Source organism: Phacochoerus africanus, chromosome 11, assembly GCF_016906955.1.
Source record: "Phacochoerus africanus isolate WHEZ1 chromosome 11, ROS_Pafr_v1, whole genome shotgun sequence".
Lineage (NCBI taxonomy): Eukaryota > Metazoa > Chordata > Mammalia > Artiodactyla > Suidae > Phacochoerus > Phacochoerus africanus.
In genome coordinates this window covers 63,159,068-63,176,641 of record NC_062554.1, presented here as the reverse complement: position 1 = coordinate 63,176,641, position 17,574 = coordinate 63,159,068, and the positions used below count along the sequence as shown (strand labels likewise).

At 39.3% G+C, this 17,574-nt stretch overlaps 1 protein-coding gene across 1 annotated transcript in view; it reads right to left on the bottom strand.

The window, feature by feature from the left end:
* The window catches only part of FMO2 (flavin containing dimethylaniline monoxygenase 2), a 35,893-nt gene that overhangs the window by 3,939 nt on the left and 14,380 nt on the right, over nucleotides 1-17,574 (bottom strand). Inside the window, exons 3-8 of the mRNA XM_047752754.1 lie at nucleotides 13,160-13,348; nucleotides 11,639-11,801; nucleotides 9,371-9,513; nucleotides 4,765-4,964; nucleotides 2,948-3,303; nucleotides 756-828 (exon numbers count right to left, since the gene is read on the bottom strand). Of these exons, the coding sequence (XP_047608710.1) occupies nucleotides 756-828; nucleotides 2,948-3,303; nucleotides 4,765-4,964; nucleotides 9,371-9,513; nucleotides 11,639-11,801; nucleotides 13,160-13,348 (1,124 nt within the window). The remainder of the gene's footprint in view (nucleotides 1-755; nucleotides 829-2,947; nucleotides 3,304-4,764; nucleotides 4,965-9,370; nucleotides 9,514-11,638; nucleotides 11,802-13,159; nucleotides 13,349-17,574) is intronic.

Below are 17,574 nucleotides of genomic sequence, written 5' to 3'. Positions count from 1 at the left end.
AGGTCTATAATGTCTTATCACATCACCTAGAATGGTGTAATGCCTATGTTGAAGAATCAATAAGATGTAGCAAATTGTGAGGACATATTTATATAGTTACACTGTTTTTTAACCAACTTATGCATTTTATATTTTATTTATTTTCAGAGGGTGTATTATTTTTGCTATTCTTACCAGTTAAGTTATTCTTTTTATTATGCTATATAAAATATTTAATGGTATATAAGGCTTTCTTCTTTATAAATTTTAGTTGCATAATATAGACAATTTTAATATAATGCTAATTTTTTAAGAAAAATTGAATTTAATAGATAATACTAAATAGTAAAGATGAATGCCATACAAAATGGGATAAAGTATAGAATAAATTTCCTATTTGTCTCAGCATATTTTCCATTCCACTTCTCCAGAGGGAGTCACTTAATCTGTTTCTTAAGACCCATGATATAATAATCTGTATGAATATAATTGTGTTTAAACATATGTATTTCATTCTGTAAAAAATTAAAAATAAAATTTCAAAAAAAAACACAATATAAAAAAAGTTTCTGTATCTTAAACTAGTATGAGAATCACCTAGGAAGAACATAAAAATTGAAATTCCCAGTCTCATCCAGAGATTCTGATTCAGTTGGTCTGGGTTATCTCCCAAGAATTTCCATTTTTAAGCAGCAGCTAGGTGGTTCTTGTGGGTGGTTAAATCACTATACTTGGAGATACACTGTTCTCTGTAAAGAATTTTTAAAAGTTCTTACAAGTCAATTCTTCTTTTATTCCTGCTGATAATGTCTGCCATCATAGTTCTCTCCGAGGGCAAGGTACATAAGCCTAGAAAATAGGTTAGTTTGAGTAGTGGGTTTGATTCATTATCATTGCTTTATCTAGTAGTTGATTCCTACAATTAAATTTTGGCCATTTACCCACAATATACCAGTCAGGGCTGCTGTTTTGTTGAACTCCAGGGCATCCCACTCACACTGATTTCTAGGTGTTACTGCCCATGGAGCACCAGGCTATAGCATGAACTCTGAGGTGGAGGGGGTGAGAGAAGAAGTTGGAGAGGGAAGGTGAGCTTGAGAAGTCTGGAATCTGTGCCAGGTGGCTTGAGCTCTATTCTGAAAGTGGTGGGAAGCCATGGGAGGGTTTTTGCAGGAGGTGACAAGAGCAGATTTGCCTTTTGGAAAGATCTTCTGAGGTGCTGAATTTTGGAATCTAGACTTCAGGGAGGGGAGTTTAAAGGTAGCAAGACCAGGTAAGAGACTGTTGAAGTAAACCAGGTGAGAGAGAGAGCAGTGAAAATTAAGAAGGGCAGATGGAGATGGAGAAATTAAATTGATGTGAGTTATCACTGTGGGCTCATGATTCCATCTCCTGTCACAAGGGTCCCCAGAACTTCAGACATGTTGAAAAATGGTCAGCTCCCCTGGATAGGTCTAGCCATCAGACCTCTCGGATTCAACAAATCCAAAACTCAGCTCATTATTGAAGTCCTCCTGCTCGGACTTGCATCCTCTTCCAGATGCCCCTTCTCTGGTCACAGCTCTACTCTCCATTCGGTTTTTGCATGTCATCTTTGATTCTGCTCTCTTCCTCTCACCAGATCCTTACCCACTAGGCAAGGCCAGGTATTGAACCCACATCCTCATAGATCCTAGTTAGGTTCATTAACTGCTGAGCCAAAAAGGGAACTCCACTTCCTCTCATTCTTATACATGGAGTAAAGAATTATGTCCTGCTGATTTTATTACTAAGTATGTCTCCACTTTGTCTCCTTGTCTGGCTCAGGTTGCATCATATTTTCGTATATAGACTATTGCAGTAGCCTTCTTGCTGGTCTCTGAGACTCCATTACGTTCCCCTTTCAAATCTTTCTTTCACACTCATTCTGAAATAATATCTCAAAACACATGACTCTGATAGTGTCTTGTCCTTGTTTAGGTATCACCGTCATTGAGTCCTTTGGCAGAAGAGCTTTTTTAAATGGAGATTCTAGGTCCTCAGGCCAGACTTAATCAGCATAGCTAAGTTTGCATAGCTAAGTTTGGAAAGAGACCTACATTGTACATTAAAGATCCTTACTATGTCTTATGTGTAGCTAAGTTTGGAAAGAGACCTACATTGTCAGATAGCTTGTAATTCTTCATCTGCATCATGCCTCTGTGCTTTGACTCAAGTGATTCCCTTTTCTACACCTGGGAAACCCAGTTATCTAGGAAGTTTTCCTTGACCAGGTGCCTTCACTTTATCCCACTCTGCTGTTGCTAAGCACATTTTCTCTTCTTCTCACACACTCCATGCATTCCTCTGACAAAGAATTTATCTTATTATGTTGAAATGATTTACATTTTTCTCTATCTCACCAAGTTTCAGCACAGGGCTAGGTATTCAATAAATTTTTGTTGAGCTGAATTGAACCCTGGGATCAGGGAGATGGTAACAGCTTTCTGAGGAGTGCAAGGTGCTATATGATGCTCATACAGAAATATTTTAATAATGTCATAGCTCTGTAGGGATCTGTGAGGTTGGCTGCTTAGGTATGTAGAGTTCATTTGGAGTAGAGTTAAGTATGGTGTAGGTTCTAGGTCTCTTGATTTGCACATATTCTGAGGAATTTATAAATATCTTATAGGTAAACCTAGGAGTCATATATATCTTCTTCCTTAGCTGTTCTCTTATTAATCCAAGAAAAAAAATATGTACCTAACTTATGCCAACAGAAAATCTCTCAATTCTCTAACATTTTAAAGGAATGATTGTAGATATTTATTATTATTTTATTGCAGTGTTTGTTATTTAGATAATTCTCTACTAACTTTTTAGAATGTCACTTTCGTGGGAGCAGCTAAGGTTGGCAATTTTTTGTTGGTGTCCTGCTTTTCTAAACTCACTATTGAGTGAAATTTACCAGGTATGAAACTCTCAGCCATTCACTTGCTCATTCACTTACCTTTGAAAACTCTTGTTACCCAACGAGCTTGAAGTTCAACAGTTGGGAAAATGGAACCTAGGGGCTGGATGAGACCAATGCATGCAAGGGTTGACTTCTCCAGCTGAGGAGGGAACATGTACTTGTACAGCAAGACCATATTATCCTCTACTTTAACAAGTGGATCTTCAAGGAAGGGAAAAGAGAAAGTATAGCCTGTTGCAAAGACAATGACATCAATGCCCTCCTCCACTGTTCCATCCTCAAAGATGGCAGAAGTTTCTGTGAGCTCTTTCACTTTTGATTTCACCTTGATGGCTCCATAGAGTATGCGACTAGGAAGATCATCATTTAGTATAGGCTCTTTCATAAGGTATCTGAAACGTACAGAAGAAAACATTCAGAAAGAGTAATTAAAGAGGGGTCTTAAACTCTCTTGTTAGTTTATATTTTATGGGATTGGCTCTGAGAATAAAGATATTTCTTAAATATTCATGAAATTTCTAACTTGACTAGTTGGTCTACCCCAAACCTTACTATCTAACTTTATTATCATGTTACATATCTCTCCCCTCAACAAATAAAGAAAAAGATGAAGATGATTTGGGTAAAAGACATTTCAAAATAGGAGCCATCCCTAAGGGCTTAGACAAAATGTTAGACAAACAATATGTTTAATTTCTGAATATTCCACTGTTATTATCCCATTGACATTTCTAATATTGTTTTATATTATCTGCTTTAATTATCTTGCTGTTCCATTTAACCTCTATTTGATCATAAGTAAGGAAGGAAAAATTTGTTAAAATTCCCATTCGTTTAGAAACTTGTTAAGGGGTTAGTGTGAAAATTAATTTTTGGGGGGATACTTCCGTGATCCCAAATATCCTCTGAGTCTCTGTATGTGGTAGCATGGATAATGGAACACAACCTGGCTGTATTCCTGGAATTTGCTTTTTTGCAAATTTGAGAACCACTTTTTTTTTTTTTTTAAATAAGGATACTGGCACATGTATCAGATCTTAGAATATAACAATCACATTGCATTTGTTGAAACATGGCAAAGTTCTCTTTTTTTTTAAGGGAAGGAGCCTGATAACTGAAGAAAAATAAACATTCATATTGTTTGCTTGTGTTTATAAGATCAGGGATGTATAACTTTGAGATTAACAGGCATCAAGTTTGTTATCAAAACTACCCATGGGAAGAACCCTATGGTGTACAAAGTTAGCAAAGTATGAATATTCAGATGTGGAATTTGGGCCAGTTTTCCCATCCCACCCTTAGAAAGGGAGGTCACAATCTCTTAAAGCAGGCTCTTCCAATATGGGACAGCTCTGGGTATTAGGGAGCTAGTCTTAGTTCTTTCTGGAGCAGTTCATAATACTTATACTTTGTCTTCTTCTTTTTTTTTTTTTTTTGGTCTTTTTGCTATTTCTTTGGGCCGCTCCCACGGCATATGGAGGTTCCCAGGCTAGGGGTCGAATCGGAGCTGTAGTCACTGGCCTACGCCAGAGCCACAGCAACGCGGGATCCGAGCCGCGTCTGCAACCTACACCACAGCTCACGGCAACGCCGTGAGCAAGGGCAGGGACCGAACCCGCAACCTCATGGTTCCTAGTCGGATTCGTTAACCACTGCGCCACGACGGGAACTCCTACTTTGTCTTCTTAAATATTTACTTTTTAAAAGCATACAGAACAAATTTGGAATTTAAAATCCAGGATAGTGTTAGCTTGCAGTTTGAATTGCAATGTTATCAATTTGGTTCTGCAAAGAGAGGCCCCTCTGCTAACCTTGATTACCAATGAATAAGACATAAGGCAAAATAACTCTACTTGTTTTGAGGTATAAGGCCATAATTTTCATGGTTGAACCACCGATTCATCTGTTGTTCCATCATCCATTTTACAACTGTTCGTGGCAGGACATTTCGGAGCATGGAGCTAAAGCGGGTGTGAAAGACCATGTCCCAGGGGTAGCCATCTTCAGAGATACGGCCCATGACCCAGGAGCCATGTCTGGTGCTGATAAACACCTGGTGATCAAAAGGAGTGCAGTTTAAATTAGAGCATCATCCCTTTGGGAGGAACCCACTGTGTACATAATATAACACATATATGGCCAAAGAATTTGCTAAATTCTTTTTTTTATGGCCAAACCTACAGCATATGGAAGTTCCTAGGCCAGGGATTGAATCTGAGCCACAGATGTGACCTACACACAGCTGAGGCAATGCTGGATCCTTTAAGCCACTTACCTGGGCCGGGGAATCAAACCTGTGCCTCTGCAGCAACCTGAGCCACTGCAGTTGGGATTCCTTTTTTTTTTTGAATGTTTGCATCCATGGCATAGGGAATTTCCTGTGCTAGGGATCCAATCAGAGTTGCAGCCCCCAGCCTATGCTGCAGTCCCCAGCCTATGCTGCAGCCACGGTACCACCAGATCCATGCTTCATCTCAGATCTTGCAGTAACGCTGGGTCCTTAACCCACTGAGCCAGGCCAGAGATGAAACCCGTAACCTCACAGAGACAACGTCAGGTGCTTAACCCACTCAGCCACAATGGGAACTCCTGCAGAAGGATTCTTAACCCACTGCACCAGAGTGGGAACTCCTGAAATTCTTTTTTTTTTTTTTTTAAGATGATTGACTTTAAAGTGAAGTACCTCTTAGTTTTCACAGCTTTGTGTCACCTTTATCATAAAAGTGTTACACAGTGGTATTTACGCCAATAGAGGAAAACTACAAAAGCCTTGAGTACTTCATGGAGACACAAGAAAATCTTTGGGCTAACACTAACTATAAACCCCAGAAATCTTTGCCATATTTGAAGATGTGGTTCAATGCTCCTTCCCTCCTCTCACTTTTCCATCACTCCCAGGTTTTTTTAGAGCTAAGGTATAAAGTTATAATCCTATACTTATGATTACAGCCCAATGTCTAGATAAGCACAAATGTATGGATCTGTATATGCTTAGAGGGAGGATAACAAGGGAAATTATCTTCCTCTCACACTTTTTTTTTTTTTGGCCATGTCTACAGCATGTGGAAGTTCCTAGTCCAGGAATAAAACCCACACCACAGCAGTGACCCAAGCTACTGCAGAGAAAAGGCTGGACCCTTACCCTACTGTGCCACGAGGGAACTCCAGCTTCCCCCATATTTAAAAGAACTTTGTCATATATTTTAAAAGTTAAAAACTCCAAATTTATACTGTAATTTTCATTCTCTTAAAGTGCACATCTGAATCCCCTTTCAGATGAATTCTTTACCTTGTATACTAATGTTTCCTTTTTTTTTTAAGATGCACATTTTTTTTTGGTTTTTTTATTATTATTTTTTTAAGGCTACACATGTGGCATATAGAAATTCCAAGTCTAGGGGGTCTAAGCAGAGCTGCAGCCGCTGGCCTGCACCACAGCCATAGCAATGCAGGATCCAAGCTGCGTCTGAGGCCTACACCACAGCTTATGGCAACGCTGGATCCTTAACCTACTGATCAAGGCCAGGGATCAAACCCGTGTCCTCATGGATACTAGTTGGTATCATTAACACTGAGCCATGGTGGGAACTTCATAAAGATGTATTTTTAAATCTCTTTTCAAATATATGTTTTACCTTGTTTACTCCCCCACTGATCACATGCACATTTGATTTGCTTCTCAAAATTTTACATGCTGTTCTATGAGTTCTGTTGTATAAGGCTGACTTTGATAAACAGACAAGATTCATTTGCAAGGAAACTGATCAGCTTAGGAGTTTAAGATCATGGATTCTAGATCCAAACTCTGAATCCAGACTGCTTGGGTTTGAATTGCAGCCCCCCCATTTACAAGCTGTGTTGCCTTGGGTGAGTTATTTCAGTCTCTCTGTGCCTCCATTCTCTTTCTCCATAAAATGGGGGTAATAATAACACCTGCTTCATAGAATTATTATACAGGTTAAATGAAATGATATATGTAAAGTACTGAAAATATTGCCTGGCAAGTGATAATTGCTACTAGCTATTATTATTATTTTGTAAATGAGGCTGAAGGAGTGGAGTTTCATCTAGTACCATAAATCTGGAGTGAGTCAGAATTTAGGGACAACTTTTGCTGAGAAAGGCCTCAAGTCCTTAGCTTATGGAGTAGCACCTACATAAAATGGTGTTGGTCACTATGTGGTAATATATTTATGTCCTGATTTTATCCTGCTGTTGCCATTTTGTTGACTTGGCAATACTTCAATTAAGTATTAGATACTATACTTAAGTATTTCCATGGATGTCTCTTTCCATTACTATTGTCTTCCATTTTTCCTTAGGATCGATCATGTTTTACATGGGAAACTCTGTGTATTTTGTTCACTCTCTTTCTGCTGTCATCATCTCTACCACTGGGGAGTCTAATCTGGCTAGCTCCACTAGCTGCAGCAGTGTGATACGCTTGAGGATGTAGGATCAGGCTACTTTCTCTGAGATGCATGCTTTAGGCCAAATGCCAGAGATCTGATTTTTGGTGGGGAAGTATGTGAATGACTCAGCACCACCCTAGAGCACCCTAGTGGTGCTTTTGGATTGTGGTAGAGCATGCTGTACACTTATGAACGTGAACCTCCTTTACCAGAAGAAGGGCACACTCAGGAGATGGTGAGTTGAGGCTGTGATTTTTGAGCTTCGCAGATGCGCCTGGTTCTTTCCCTTACATACAAAGCTCTTATAAAGTCTCTAGTAAGTCTTCTCACAGAGGGGTTGAGTACATTTTCTGTGTAAGAGATTTTATCATAATTATCAGTTATGTTATTAATCTAATAAATATTGAAGAGACACTATTTAAAGATTAATGGAAAGCACAAAAATACAGCCAAGGTGGTTTCTTAATATTGACTCTAGCATGATAGACAAGCTTTTCACATAGTAAGGCCCATATAGGAAACAGACTCTTGCGATTTAAGATTTAACATCTTTGGAACATCTGTTCTTAATTTTTTTTAATTTATATATATTTTTATTATTTTTGCTTTTTCAGCCTGCACCTGCAGCATATGGAGGTTCCCAGGCTAGGGGTCCAGTTGGAGCTCCAGCTGCCAGCTCACACCACGGCCACAGCAATGCAGGATCTGAGCTGCGTCTGTGACCTACACCATGGCTCATGGCAACACTGGATCCTTAACACACCATGGGAGGCCAGGGATCGAACCTGCAACCTCATGGTTCCTAGTTGGAATAGCTTCCTCTGTGCCATGAGAGCAATTCCTGGAACATCAGTTCTAAGTCCAAATCACTAACCTGCAACATGGAGTGATCTAGTATGGAGCTTTACTTGGTTGACAACTAAGTCAGCTCCTTTTATCACATACCCTTCCTCAATCTTGGCAGGTATTTATTCCCAACAAGAAGGAGCCTAGAGCTAGTGGCTCCCCTACCCGGGATGGCTTTTCTTTACAGTTACTTCTTCCTCACTTGTTATTCACAGAGAGGTCTTAATGCTTTAACAAGGGAAGAATGGTTTCTTTCCACAAAAAAGGTGAGGTCTTGAGTCTAGTGAATCTTTTTCTGGTGTTAGTGGCCTCCTCTATCTCCAGGATGGTAACTCTGACAGGTCCCAGTGGAACCCCTTCATTAACCTGCTAGGGAGGCAACGTGTGTTTATCATATTTGATTCTGGGCATCCTGAGTGCTGACAGTGTGAGCCTCAAGACAGGACAGTTTTGCCGATTGTTGACATAGACGCGATAAGTGCCATCTGGACAGAAGATGCCAGGCTGAGAAGGATAGTGTGAGAGTGATAGGGCCTCTGGTCTGTGCCCTGTTAAGAGGAAGAAATGCTTTGGGAAATGAACGTTAGCTATTTCCCAATCTTCACTTAGATCTGTCCTTCTAAAAGGGATTTATTTTCTGCCATTCCCAACCATCTTTACCAACATTATCTACATCTTGTAATGTTTCTAAGCAGGTGCAAAGATAACAATGGTTGGAAGACCTCAGGGAGCACTTAAATATTTATGATCTTGATTGGGAGTCTTACTATCTATTTAATCTTTCTTTTCATGATCCTTGGTAACTAAGGATTGTTTACATTTTAAGTAGAATTCAAATATGCACTAAATTTCTAAAAGGCATGCCCCCAAGCATGAACAGGTCAATTCACTAAGCCTCCTGGGTAGAAACAAGGCCTTTTGTGCTGAAAGTCATCTGGTCCAAACTTAAGTAAGGGAACAGTAGCCCAGAGAAATAAAATGACTCAGCTAGGTTACCTGGTTGATTAGAGGCAGAGGTGGGAGATAAACTCTGGCTTCTTGATTTCCAGATTTTCTCTGATATTGCACTGAGAAATTGATCAACCAACTGTCCAATTAACATGAATGAGTAATAGAACCTTGGTTATATGAGTGGGATTTTCCAATATGCCCCTCCCCTTTCCTCTTTTCCACCACCCGCGGTAATCAGAGAGCATCTTACCTGAGCAGCCTTCTTACTCAACTCAACTGCAATATCTGAGGCTGAGTTTCCTATTCCAATCACCAAAATGCGTTTCCTTTCAAATCCTTCTGGGTGCTTGTACTGGCGGCTATGGAAATACTGGCCTTTGAACTTCTGGATACCTTTGGGGAGAAGAAGAGAAAAATCAATGGACTATGTCAAATTAATTTCAGTAATACTCAATGTCAATTTTTGCTTTCTGGGGCCAATCATTTGTTTTGTCTCTTCCTCTCAGGGGGGTTATAATATCAGCGGCAACTGGAAAACTCAAAGTACAAAACATATGAGAAATGTTAGGTTAAGCATATGGTACAGGGCCAAAATGGTTGATTTCAGAGACTGTAGCTTATATATTTATTAGAGAACAAATAAATGGTTTTGATGAATAGAGCAAAGTAAAGTGCTGGTTTCCAACTACCAATTACCGTATTTTGGATTGTATAATGATACTTCAACATCACATAGCATATATTCTTTTATATGTTTCTTAAACATATTATGAAGTGCTGTTATTGTATTTGGGTAATAATTAGAATATTCTTATTTTGCAAAAGCAAACAAAAACTAAAATAAACTAAAAACAAGGGACATTAGGTGAGAGTTGGTTTTCACATTGCAATAAGTCAGCAACTTACTGAACAAGCCTCTTTTTTTCTTTCCTTTAGATTTTATTTTTTGAGCAATGGAGACAATACCTAATATTGTGACATTCTTACAGTTTACAAAATGCATTCACAGCCACTTTCCCCAACTCCTAGCCAGGGATTCCCAGTCCTTGGATTAAGAGTCCAGTCTGTATGTGCGATTAAACTGCAGCCCCGCACCCAGAGGCAGATAGGCTCCCCACTCAGGGTCTTACTTGAGGGTAACACTAGCTGTAAGTAGATGCTGGGAGAAGGCAGGGATGAAGGGGCCTATGAGTTGGTCGCAGAGGCACAGAAGTCCACCAGGTGGGCTGGACACAGAGGCCCAAGCAGGGCAGAAAAGGGGCTCACAGGGGAAGCACAGAAGAACTGGAGGGTCTTAAAGGGTATGTCCTGGAAGGTCTTGATACCAGGTTGTCTTTGGGGCAGCAGGAAGCCCATGAAGTGTTTTCAGCTGGGAAAAGATCTGATAAGATGTGCATAGTAGACAGATCACTTTAACCACAAAGTGAACACTGGTGGTGGGCACATGGAGACTGGAAGGCCAGGTAGGAGGCTCTGCCCAATGGGGTTCTGATGCAGGGGGGCAGTCAGTGGGAATGAAGGGGCGTTAATTAGCCTGGGCCCCGGCAGGCCTGATGCAAATCCCTCCCGACTCCTAACTCTGGATCCCAGTGGATGTCTGGACAAGTGTTTTTGAAAATCATCATCTCAGAAAAACATGACTTTATTAAAGTATTTGTCTTTGGTGGCGGGTTGCTTGAAGGAGTCTTGAGATCATTAGTCCTGAAAGTGTGGTCCCTTGGTCAGTGTTAATAACATCACCTGGGAACTTGACAGAAATGCAAATTCTTAGCCTCACACCAGACCTCACACCAGACCTAGGGGTGAAGCCTAGCAAATTGTGGGCTTAAATCTGTTCCAAGTGATTCTGTTTGAATTTCATTGCTTTTGACCGGTAAACCTCAATACTGGCTGCATATTTAAATCACTTGAGCAACCCTTAATTGACCTAGGCCTACCCCAGAGCAATCAAATATTTGAAGGTCTTTAAAACTTTAAAAGCTCCTCAGGTGGTTTGAATAATGTGAGGGCTGGCCTGAACCACAGCATTAGATGTTTTCCTGAAGGCCTTGGGAAGGAAGTATGCTCTCCTTCGAGGGAAGGGCTTGGGAGGTACCATCTTCCCTTGTGCTCCCTGTAGCCATCACTGTCCTGTAGGAGCACTTATTTCTAGGAGTTTCCCCTGTAATTCTGGCTGTGGGCATGGCGCTGTAAAAAGTCTGCAAAGATGTAACAAAGTCACAGGTAAAGCCAAGGTAAGCACGTGGCTGAAAGAGCCTCTCCAACAGAGAACTAATTTGGGTGAGAATTTGCAAAATTCTGAATAAGATTTAGTAACTTTGGAAGAGGTTGGCTAAAATCCCTGAGAATGAAGATATAAGAGGTTGAAAGAAGCAAAGATGGTGTTTGGAATCTTTGATCTTTATTGCTGTATGCTGATCTTAATATTATGCCTAGCTAATTCTGCCCATCAATCCAACCTGAAAATAAAGTACCTGGACACCTACTCCCCAACGCTGGGGTTCCCCGCAGGTCTCACCTGGAAATGACTCCAGTGGGATGTGAGGGAGGATGTGATGGCCGCTGCAAACCATGACTGCATCAAAGACAGCACTTTGCTCCTTGCCATTGCTCTCAGTAACAACTGTCCATTGGCCAGAGGATGAGAAATCTGGGCGTTTTTTCACGCTGAGGACAGTTGTCTTGAACCAAACATAGAGAAGGTATCATTGAGAATGACTCTGGCATAACAGGGGCCCGGTCCACTGCCCTGGGATTAAGGATGGGTGAAGTGTAAATTCTGACTCCATTCAGGTTCCATTTGAATCCATTTCAGGCCACTTAAGGCAGAGATTGTTAAGTGCACCCTGCTCCTTCTTTGGCAGGTGCTACCAAGGATGTGCTGCTTTGTGCGAGGTCTGACTGGCAGTGGGAACCTGCGTGTCAAAGACTGAATAAGTACTTGAGAGAGACCCAGAAAAGCAAGAAAAAACTCTGGGCAAGATAAGAAAGACATGTTCATCATTCAAGTGGTTACACAGTCACTGTTTATCAAGAACATTTTATCAAAACCACCCACCTCTATGCGGACTCTGTATTAGAGAAAATGTTACCTGGGAAGCACTTCACATAGTGCCTGGCACAGAGATGGCACTCCACCAATGGTAAGTTGTTTGTATTTGTTATTTTTAAAACAGAGTACATCATGCTAGCAATTCACTTTATGATCTCATTTGGATTAAATAATTTATCGGTTTGATTTTTTTTAATGTTGTTTGCTGTCTGGAGGTTTGTGCATTTTTAAAAGTGTACATAAAGGTTGTGTGTGCCTGCTATATTTAAGAAGCAATGTCAAAGAAAGCAAAGCTTTTGTCACCTTTAGAGGAATGGCGTACTTCTTTCTCCTCTTGGCAAATATTTGATTCCCTATACATGTTTTTCAAATTTTTAGATACTTTTCAGAATGCTGGGTTGGCAATTTTTGAAGCTGTTCCAATTGAAAAATGTATGTGGAATATCAGTAAGAAGCTTCTGAAAAGGCTGTAAAATGTCTGGGTATTTTTGGCTGAGAGTAAAGATTTCAGATTTGAAATTCAGGGTGGTTTATTTGCTAAGGTACTGTGGAGTCTTGCTATTTAAAATGTGGTTCAAGGACCAACACCTTCAGTATTACTTAGGAGGTTATTAGAAATACGACTGACCTGAGCTGGTTTATGTCTCCTCAGGCAATTGGAAGATGATGTCATATGTCCTTTCAAAGAAAATGAGGCTAGGAGTCGTCAGTGGTTATAGATATTAGTTTAAATGCAGTTTCACCATCAATATCATCAGTCAAACCATTAGTTTTAACTGCTATTATTCTTCTGTTGATGTATATAATCTATAATATCTGGGGTAATGACACTACTTTGGGGGTTTTCTATTATGCTGTTATTTTTCAGAAAAGAATTGGATTAGAGTAGTTTGGTTTACAATTTCTTTCATTATAAGAGTAAGTTCTTCTCTTAAATGTGAGCTAAACCAATGCAGAGAAAACCGTTCCCCTCCTAAAATAAAATACCTGGAACTGAATATATTTTAGAAGATCAAACTTTTGGGCAAAAATCCTGAAGTATTCCAGGAGCTTAGAATTGTGCAGGAAGTTTGGAAAATCTTCAGGCATTGGAAAGTCACTGAAACAGGACATTTCTTTGCTGGTGTTGGTGATGACAGATTGATAAATACTTGCTCGGCCATCTTCAACATTTTCCTAAAGAATCAAATAGAAGGGTGATAATCACATATTTAAAAAATCACTTGCTTTCCTACCGTTCTTCCAAATCTAACCTCTGTGTGACCCTCTGTCATTGCTGTAGTGTGACTGAAATGTCTGGCTGATGAGGTGACACAAATATGCTCCATCACCTTGTGTAGCAGTGCCTAGGTGGGGCCCTCCAGTGCTGCTCATTGGGATCAAGAACGGGGACGCTCCTTCTTCTGGCACTTTGCAGAATATTTCGCATTCTGGGTCTCTACCTATTTAATGTCAATCATTGTGACAACCAGCCTCCTTCAGCCTCCTTCTGAAACTCCCCCTGGGGAGGCTGTACCCATCTTCTACCTCTCTAGGTACCAATCAACCCTGGGACACTGGTCAGAGAAAATAAAGAAGAATTTCAATTAAAATGAGTACATTCGGGGGCTGAGAATTTTCACATCTTAATTTGTATCCTCCTGTCTCCACCTTTATTTTATGCCTTATGCAAATAAACCTTCCTTAAGTGATAAAGTTAAGAAATATTAATGCCAATCAAATCTTAAACTTGATTCTGAATGTTGGCAAGTATTCTTTAGTAAATCAGGAGGCTGCACATGCTAAGGTTGGGTTTATTATTTCCTCTACAAAAATGTTGTGCATTATGATAATGTCCTTTGCATTAAATTGTTTAAGACCCAAGTATGGTGATTTAGTGTCTGTGAAATCAGCATGTTATCAAAGAGGCTTTTGTAAGAAAATTTAAATAGCTCTATCCAGGAACTCCTCAATAGATGCTTCTGCATATGCAGAGAGTAAGGCTTTATCTAGGCAAACAGTAGTTGCTGTTATGACTCAGCACTAGGGTACAGTGTAAAGAAATGGAAAGGTTGTAGGAATTCATAAATTAATTACAATAAATAACCAAGTCTTACATAAGCAGCATTGCAGTCTCTTCCACAGACCAGTAAATAAATATTCAACTCTAATCCTACAACTGCACTGAATCAGTTATGTATATTGCTTTCTCATCATTATTCACAGAAAATTATTACTTTCCTGCCAAATCTTGAGATTAAATCTCCTTAGATTTTTGCAACACTGAAAGAGGCAGCCCGGACTAGCAGAAGGAGCCTGGTTTTTGGAGGTAGACGGTTTGAATTAATCTCTTTCAGACTGTGTGAGTCTGGACCAGTTAGTGCCCCTCAGCTTTAGTCCTGTTATTTGTCAACTAGGGATGTATTAAGTGCTCAATAGTATTGGTATTGTCTATTGTTACTGAGGAAGCTATTAAGCCTTAGGAAAACTGTCAGTTATAGCTCACCGCTCACCACAGTAGGAGAAAGGCACCAAAGCACCTGCTCTGACACCAAAGGAACTGATAAAAGCACTCACTATCCCATCTTAGTTTTCTGATGTTTGTTTCTTTTACAAGAGGCTATACTTCATTTCAAAGAGTTAAAAAAGAGAAGACCATGGGATCTTGCCTCTTTTATCAGCAGAGTTCTTTATATATATTGGGCTTCATTGCATTCAAAGTCAGTAAAGCTAAAATGGTGTTTGCTCTCAGATCATACCATTTAAGAGCAATTAAAAAAATCCAAGTTTGTGAAGATCCTCATACATTTCATACTCTTTCTTCCTTATTTATTCATCTATTTATTCACTAATATCTAGGTCAGGAATCAGTTGCCTTTTTCTATGAGCAAGGTGTTTAACTTTCCTAGTCCAGAATCAAGGCTCAGATGATAACTTTGCTACAGTTTTCAGTGATTTGGTAAAAAATGAGATGAGTGTATGACAACATTCAGGTGATTAATTTGGTGTGGTGTTGTTATTAAGTGTATGTATATGTTAGAATGTAAATAAGAAGTGGTTTCTGACTCATATACAAGGATACAATGATCTGAACTCTGAAGTCAAGGTATTTTTATTTTCAAACACTAGCTTCAAATTGCATAATACAGTCCTTCCTTGATATTTGTGGGGGCTGATTCCAGGATCCTTTGGGGATACCCACATCCACAGATGCTTAAGTCCATTGTAAAAAATGGGGTAGTATTTGCACAGAACCTACATACATCCTCCTGTATTCTTTAAATTATCTCTAGATTACTAATACAATATAAATGCTACATAAATAGTTTCCAGCATGGAAAATTCAAGTTTTGCTTTTTGGGACTTTCCTGGATTTTTCCCACAGTATTTTCTTTCTTTTTTTTCCTGAATGCACCTTCCAATTTTTTCAACCATACTGGCAGCAGTATGCAAAATGAAAGCAATAAAATTCTCTTTAAAGTCACTATGAGTCAAGTTTGTATTTGTTTGGCAATTCAGGATCTCAGTGCATTATATCTACACATTAAAATATCAGTAAACAAATGAAAACTTAAAAGCACTTTTTTGTTGTTTTTACCATTATTTATCATTGGAACTTGCCTTTGAATTGCTTGGATCTGCAGATGTAATATAGAGGGCTGGTGATGTTGGAGTCAAACTGAAGTGTAAACTATTTCCATATGTTTCAGTATGATTGAATGCAATGTCCTTGGCAAGACTGAATGTCTGAGTTTCTTATCTAACCAAGTTCTAAAAATTGAAACTATTTTATAAAGCAAAGAAATACTATTTTTTTTTCTCAAGACCAGATAATTTTATAAGTAGTACACAGTAGAGTTAAACAGAAGGGCTCTTGGGTCAGACTGGGTTGATATCTGAATCTTATTGCATTTAATGGCTTTATAACCATGGGCAATTATATAAGTTAGAATCCTTATTTTCTCCAGTAAAATGGGGCTCGTTAATAGTTCCAACATTAAACAATTGTTATGAGGCTTTGATGAGATTAGACAAAGTGCTTGGCACAATGCCTGTCTCTAAATAAGCATTCCAACTGTGTTTGTCCATATCAACATCATTACAGACCACTAGAATTAGCCTTGATGAACCAGGCATAGTTTTTTTTTTTTCAGTCTGAGGTTTAGTTTCTTAAAAATAATTCAATGAATTTTATTACATTTATAGTTGTACAACTATCATCACAACCTAATTTTAGAACATTTCCATCCCAAACCCCTAGTCCACCTCTCCCACCCCCTAACTTGTCCCCTTTGATAACCATAAGTTTTTCAAAGTCTGTGAGTCTGTTTCTGTTCTTCAAATAAGTTCATTTATATTCTTTTTTAGATTCCACATATAAGTGATATCATATGATTGTCTCTCACTGTCTAAGTGAGGTTAGTAAGATAATTTCTAGGACCATCCATGTTGCTCAAAGCAGCATTATTTCATTCTTTTTATGGCTGAATAATATTCCATTGTATATATGTACCACACCTTCTTTAATCCATGCCTCTGTCAATAGACATTTAGGTTGCTTTTGAAACAGTTAAACAAGGATCAACTTTACACTCAGAGTCAACATTTTTGTTTTTCAAGTGCTTTAAAATGCAGTTGGCTCCTCTGTCAGTTCAGTTTTAAGAGGATTTTGAGTGATGAGAACTGGTTCTGTTGTCTGAGCCCCTAGAGTAATTTCAGAGCCAAGGCAAGGCACTCCTTTTGGGGATTTAACTTGTGTAATTTTGCAAAATTGATAATGACATCACGATTCTTTTCCTGGAGCTCAAGTAATAATCTTTATCATTGGGTTGAGTTGTATACACCTGTCAAAAGGAAGCTTTGTGTCCATGTGTGCTACTTCTTATGTTGGTGGAAGTAGATGTCTATATGTTTAGACAAATCTGGGTAAAATTTAGTTTGGCCAAAGTTATAAAGGGAAGATGTTCTTATTAATAAACAAAAGTATATCAACTATGTCTCCGGTCCAGATGCTGAGGTTAGGGATAAGATGCAGCCAGGACACACAGTTTCTGTCTTCATGGAGCTTATTGTTACATTGAATTAAAAACCATTTGGAATTTGGGGATGGAAATTGGAGACAGAATAAGGTGAGAGACTTTGCTCCAAACTAAGATAAGGATGGAGTTCCTGTCATGGCTCAGCAGAAACAAATCAGACTAGGAATCATGAGGTTGCAGGTTTGATCCCTGGCCTTGCTCAGTGGGTTAAGGATGTGGCATTGCTGTGAGCTGTGGTGTAGGTCACAGACACGGCTTGGATCTGGTGCTGCTGTGGCTGTGGCATAGGCCGGCAGCTGTAGCTCCAATTAGACCCCTCACCTGGGAACCTCCATATATTGCTAGTGAGGCCCTCAAAAGCAAAAACAAACAAACAAACAAAAA